This window comes from Aplysia californica, unplaced genomic scaffold (assembly GCF_000002075.1).
Source record: "Aplysia californica isolate F4 #8 unplaced genomic scaffold, AplCal3.0 scaffold00301, whole genome shotgun sequence".
Classification (NCBI taxonomy): Eukaryota; Metazoa; Mollusca; class Gastropoda; order Aplysiida; family Aplysiidae; genus Aplysia; species Aplysia californica.
Window position 1 is genome coordinate 314,606 of NW_004797571.1, and position 6,879 is coordinate 321,484.

Here is a 6,879-nt window from a genome sequence, read left to right on the forward strand (position 1 = left end):
GGGGGGGGGAAGGAGAGCAGAGATGGACATTTTCCGACTGTAGTGACCCCAACACTGACTGAGGACAAGGTGTGACAAGTCTCGCAAGTTGTGTAACTTTATTTATGTTGCAAGTGCCGTAAAACGCTTACTAAAAACAAAAAAGTAAACTCCTTTAACAATGCAGGTGCAGGAACATCCAGATAGAAATGAGAGCCGGGATTATCCACTTCATTCTCCTATACGATACCAACTGAGCTTATCGTACGATTGGTATTTTCATATCGTCTCTGTCCTTCAACATTGCAGTTTGTCAAAATTTGGAAAAAATGAAAATCAAGCTTGTTGCAGAATTTGATGAGGCGCGCCGATCGGTCCAAGTTTCATTACTTTTCTTAAATTAAGAACTAGTCATGGATTTAGATAACTCAAAACATTTTGTATGAACAGAGTGTTTTTTTCAGAAATTGAACAGTTTTCTGTTTCTCCTGAGAACTTTGAATTTTGACATATGTGAGGCAGCATGGTGAAATTAGGCGCTCATCAAAATATGAAAGTCAAGAAACTAGCATTTTTCCGCAGGTTTAGGAATTTTTAATCGAATTTTTGTTTTTTTGGTTCAACACCTTTCATGCTCATTGAAGGACACATTTTGGAGTGGATTTTACTGAAAAACATTGATTAAAGGCATAAAAGATCAGATGTAAATTTTTAGTTTCCACGGACTCTCAAGCTAAGGAAATAACTCAAATTTGGCCGCCATTTTCTCGCTGATTTTACTTCTGAAACCAGGCGATCCCCACCTCCTTCAATTGCCAATATCTTGACTTGCATTCGAGATAAATGGATATTTAAAAAAAATCACAAGCAAGGCAAATGGACAGCATTTAAGATGATACCAATAACTCGAGATGCACAAAAATTGACGAGCGTCTGATTCCACCGCGTCGTAACGCGTATGACAATCATCAATGGCGTGGATGATACACTACTACGTATATTGTATTTCTTGATGGGTTAATCGCGTCCCTTTTCTTTCAGGCTATCCTCTGTCGTTACAAAGAGAGTGAAGGCAAACACGTGGCCATCCCGCTCACTGCTGACCACAATCCCACAGTTTACGAGGAGCGGATGAGGATTCAAAAAGCTGGAGGCTTTGTCAAGTTAGTTCTTTCTTTGACCGTATCGTCAGCCAGTTGTTAAAATGTTCCAAGCCATAAGTTTTGAATTTCTTTTTTTATTGCAGTTTTTTAACATGTGGTAGCAGTTGTATGTGCTCAAGAAACATTTTCACAATTCAGATTCTAAATGTTGAAAAGGGGTAGTAAAAATACCTAATTTGTGTACAATTATTTTAACTCTTTATCTCGATGGGAGGTAAACCCACTATGCCAGGGCCCGTTTTTGGTAGTAAATCTAAAAATGACAAAATCGCCACTAAATTGGTGATTTAATCTAAACAAGTTAACTTATTTCAATAGTTCTTCATCTAATGAATGTAATCCCGATAAAAGAGAACTGTTTTCGGTAACTTACGACCACGAGCCGCTGGGAGCGGCTTGCCTGAGATACAGAGTTAAAAGAATGAAACAGTTTTTCTCTCACCCATAAATTTTTGCTTACACATTTTAACAGCTTGCCAACGATATCAACCATTAGATAGCTATTATTGTTCTTACAAATTGTCTCTTTGAGTAGGTGATGGGTTATTTATTAATTTTTATTGTTTTCCTTGTTTATACTGCTACAGTGTTTTCATATTGTGTCAAATTTTTCTTCTTTTCTCAAAATTTTGGTGGGAAATACTTGCTTGTGGCTTGAAACCCTTATTAAACTTTTCCCCACCACTTAAAATGACAGTTATTGTGTCACCGTGCTTCTGTTTACTCGAACAAATAAATGGCTGTATATTAGGCTGATTCTTTACCAAAAATAATGCTTATAATTTTTTCTGTTCGTCTTTCCTCCAGAGAGGGTCGAGTGATGGGTCAGCTGGAGGTGGCCAGGTCTATCGGGGACGGGCCATACAAAAACCACGGTGTCACCTGTGTGCCCGACATCAGGCGCTGTCAGCTTACAGAGAACGACAGGTAGCTCAGAGTTTGTCTGGGGGGGGGGGGTTGTGAATTTTTTGTGGGGGTTTTTTTGTTTTTGAATTTTGTGCTCTGCTACATATTTATTCAGGGTGACAGATCAAAGGTCATGTGGAACATGGAGAAGAGTCACAGATAATGATGGACAGAAAAGTGGGAAGACGTTGGATAATGTCAAGAGGATAAGCCGGGATGGGGAAATGTGGAAATGTTTGTTTGTGGTCTGTGCCCTGATCCAGGGTGAGAAAGGCATTGATGATAATGATAATCAGCATAATGACACATTTAGTGTTATTTCTATGACAGGGCACACAGCCCAGTGGGTGAGGTGAAGAATAAGAGGTAACTCTTTATAACCCCAGAATTATTTTCCACGTTTTGACCAAATTTTTTCCAAGATCTCGGGGAAACATGTAATGGGAGAAACGTGGAAATTATTCATAAAATGCCTAAAACTGTGTGAAAGTGACACATAAAATCACCTATATTTTTTTTTTGGAGTCCATTTGGATGTGACCTAAGCCTGATGTCCATCAGTATCGTTGCTCAGAAAAACGTTGTCTCAAATGATTTCAGAATCTTGTATTTTGCCCTCTTTTGTTGCAGTAATATTGTCTGTTTTCTTCATCCTTTTTTCAGGTTCCTCATGATTGCATGCGACGGACTGTGGAAAATCTACACAGCTGAAGAAAGCATTCAAACTGCCCTGAATGTCTTAGAGGTGAGAGCAGAAAGTAATAATAATAATAATAATTGCATTTATATAGCGCATATCCATGCCCAAGAGCATGCTGTATGCGCTTTACAACTATTATTACCCCAGCAGATCCTTTGAGAACACTCAGAAACATTCTCAGCTTCCGCGGAAGCATACAGTGGAGTATTGTCGTTTGGTGGTCAGGATATGTTTTGAGTCAGTTGGTGAAATTGTCGTCTAATTGTCACTGTTGTTTTGAGCGCTGGTAAATATAATGCTGATATTTAGATTTGATTCCCTGGCCAGGCCTTGCTAATAACTTGTTAATAAATCACCACTACTCATTCATTAGCATTCTTCAACAAGTTTTCTCTTTATTAGCGAAATTTCAAATAGGGAGTCTCGTTTTTCATCCAGTATAATGTTGTTTTTTTTACTAAATAAAGAGAAAAAACGGTAAATAAGAATTGTTCGCTAAGTTGCCTGTTCTTGTCAATCCAGTAGTCATTATAAAAGGACACAAAAAGGGGCAAGCTTTTCCCTTCCAGAGTAGGCTTGGTTGGCAATTCCAGAAGCCACAAATCATCTTAATCTTTATTTCTTCTATTCCTCTCTAAGAAACATTCTCCCCAGCAGAAACATTGGTCATTGTCTGACGTTGGCGGGCAAACTATTATTATTATTATTATTATCATTATTATTACTACTCTTATTATTATTATTATTATTATTATTATAATTATTATGATTATAATTCTTTTAATTCTTTTATTATTATAATGATCTTCTTCTTCTTCTTCTTTGTCTTCTTCTTCTTCTTCTTCTTCTTCTTACTCTTCTTCTGCGTCGTCGTCTTCTTCTTCTTCTTCTTTTTCTTACTCTTCTTCTCCGTTTTCTTCTTCGTCTTCTTCTTCGTCTTCTTCTTCTTCTTTTTCTTCTTCTTCTTCTTCTCCTTTTTCTTCTTCTTCTTCTTCTTCTTCTTCTTCTTCTTCTTCTTCTTCTTCTTCTTCACGTCACTGTTCAAAATGGCGATTGCTGGAGTCTTACACTAAGTGTTCAATTTGGACAAATGAATTTATCGCTGAGTTTTAGAAATAAACCTTTTGCTGATGTCATGTGACCGCCAGGATAAGAAGACAGAGGGTACAGAGCGGAAGTCGGCGGAGGACGTGAGGTACGACCTTGCCTGCAGTCGTCTGGCCAGCTCTGCGGTGCTGCGACTCAGCGGTGACAACGTGACCGTCATGTTGGTCTCTGTCAACCAGCTTGGCGAGGACAGCTGAGATTTCTCCAGACGGTGCTTCTATCTATCGTCAGTCAGCTGTTATAAATGTACTAAGCCCAGAATTTTGAACTTTAAAAATAAAATGCAGTTTTTTAAATCTGTTGTATCTGTTGCATTTTTTTGCTGAGAAACATTTTGTGGAAATTCAAATTTTAAATGTGGAAGAAAAAGAAAAGAAAATGCGTAATGTTACTGTTAAAAGAATGAAACAGGTTTTTTCTCTCTCTCTCTCCTGCAAAGTCTTGCTTTCTGGGATCTGTACATTGAACACTTTGCGGTCACTTGGCACACTAATGCGCCGGTGAAAATTATCCGTTCTGGTCACCTGACGTGGCGCAGTTCTGCACCAGGCCCGAGAAGTCTGCTGCCGTCGCTCTCCTGGCTGGGTGACCAGATGGGGTATTTTGTACTGCTGGCTGTGACTGCAAAGTGTTAAAACAGCTTTCTGGCGCAAAGGTTGTGTGTTGACGGTGGTGTGCTCCAAGCGTGTAGCTTAGAGAAACTGTTTGACTCATTTTTTGCTTTAAAAGCAGGGGTCAATCTGCAGACCCTCCATAAACTTCAGAAGTCAGCATGCACTATAATGGTATTATGGGGGGGGGGGGAGGATTCTGTGTCTTTATAATGGAGAAGTTTTATTTTGTCTATTGAAAAATATCCTATAGACCAGTTGTTGCATGGATAGAGCACATAACCATGGATATGACGCTGTGAGAAAATGTTGTGCTCTGAAATACATAATGTAGATTCAAGGATTTAAACATTTGTCACATTCATTACTTTCTGTAAGGATAAGAATTGTGTTTTAAAAATTATTTTACCATAATGTAAAAATTATAAGATATATCTGTTTGAGCCGTTTTTTAGTTTTAGTTTTAGTTAGATTTTTAGGGCACTTGCAACACAGATAGGTCGTATGAGTGCTGAAGATTAGATGTGTAACCGGAGAGAAGCTTTTATATATACAGAAAAGAAGTTCTAGAGAGATAGGGCGGAAGATGTTTGATATGCAGTTGTTATTGATCCAGATGTTTGATATGTAAGAAAGAGCAAACCATACCAGAGTACCCGCCAACCAACCACGAGCTGTTTTGAAGTTTTCGTTCTGGAAAACTGCTACAGTAAAGAATGTTGGTAATGCAGAGCTACAAATGTGAGGGGTGTTGTTTTCTAGAAATCAATCGGATGGGTTTTGTTAGCTTGGTCTTTTTTCTGGGATGTCGTATCCCTCTCTATCCAGGTTATTTTCAGTCAATTCTAATTACTATAATTAGACATTCTTCCCAAACCTCGTAGAATATCTTACCACGGCAGTGTCGTGCGTTCCGCAAATGAGGTACTCTGCAATGCCACTCAAGGTGCTAAATGATTTTTTTTTCTTCTGAAAGCACAAAGAGATGAATTCCAGAATTGCCACCCTTTGTGGCAGCTATGTCATGTTGTTATATTCGTCCATTTCCAGCTGAAGATCTTGCTCACCTTTCAACAGTTTCTGCGGGCAAGCAGCCCGGAGAGAATGGTTCCTCACTCTATTTTTGTATTACACGTTGGCAGAAATTATGGGTGCCTGTTTTATGTCCTTGGGAATGATGGTGGAATATGGCTAATTGGATGCAATGCTCACAAACTCACTAATTGTTTTATTGCTGTAAAATCTGTTGTGGGTTTTTTTTGGCAGTTAGTGAGTTAATGAGTTTCCATTTTTTTTTCTTTTCTTTTGTTTTAAGCATTTTATTATATCCACTGTCGGCCCCGCTAGTATGGAATTGAAAGAGATATAGTGTGGGTGGTGAGAGAGAGAGAGAGAGATGTGTGTGTTTATGTGCGTCTATGTATTCATTAATTAATGTTCACCACCTATGTATGAGACTAGAATGAATTCCTTGAAGTCTAATCCAAGGTTTAGTGGGTAGTTAGAGGATGCCATTGGTAGGTCCTACTTCTTTATTTTTACTTCTGTTATTTCTGTCTGTTTGTTTGTCTTACTTTTTCCCAGCACTAAATGACCTTTATCGTGTCGATGTGCTTCTCTTCACTCAAACGAACAAATCAGGGTTCACCATTTCATCACATTATGTATTAAACGGAAATTTTCTGCAGAGAAAAAAAAAGGAAAACTTTTTTTTATTCTTTTAGCAAATTGTTCGTACATTTTGTACTGTTTCTTGCTTTTATTTTCAACATTTAGAATTTGAATTTTGACTAAATATTTCTGGAGCACATACAACTGATATCACATGTTAAGAAACTGCAATAAAACGTTTTCCCCCAAAATTTTGGGCCCAGTTTCATCTGAACGTCTGGGTGATGATATGCATCATTTGTAGGTGGCGAGTCGACACAATATTAGCTACACATATCCAAAGAAAGCATAATAACAGCATGGAAAAAGAAGTAGAAGGAGCAGACCCCCACCTTAACACCCTTCGAATATCAACGTTAAGGTGTGTGTACCGGTATGTATATATATATATATATACAGGGTAGCACACACATAGCGAAACAAGCACATGGCGAACATATTTTCCAGTCCCGACTTTTTTATTATACTAAATTATACAAGCATATTCTTTGTATTTCAAACATGTACAAAGCGAAATTTATTCATTTATACAAGATTGCCCCGTCCCGCACATTTAGCTGTGTATGTGCCAGCCTACGTATATTATACATACTGTATATTGACTGCTTAGTGTAAGACTGCCATACGCCATTTTGAAAGGGACGTACGGTGGAATCTTACACTGAGCGGTTGGTGAATATATACGGGAATTTCCACGTATTCAGAACGCACCGCATACAAAGGTGAGGGGGGTGGAGGGGGT

At 38.3% G+C, this 6,879-nt stretch overlaps 1 protein-coding gene across 1 annotated transcript in view; it reads left to right on the top strand.

The window, feature by feature from the left end:
- The window catches only part of LOC101861133 (integrin-linked kinase-associated serine/threonine phosphatase 2C), a 12,831-nt gene extending 8,680 nt beyond the window's left edge, over positions 1 to 4,151 (top strand). Inside the window, exons 7-10 of the mRNA XM_005101852.3 lie at positions 1,021 to 1,142; positions 1,950 to 2,069; positions 2,712 to 2,793; positions 3,897 to 4,151. Of these exons, the coding sequence (XP_005101909.1) occupies positions 1,021 to 1,142; positions 1,950 to 2,069; positions 2,712 to 2,793; positions 3,897 to 4,052 (480 nt within the window). The 3' untranslated portion in view covers positions 4,053 to 4,151. The remainder of the gene's footprint in view (positions 1 to 1,020; positions 1,143 to 1,949; positions 2,070 to 2,711; positions 2,794 to 3,896) is intronic.
- Positions 4,152 to 6,879: the final 2,728 nt, after the last annotated feature.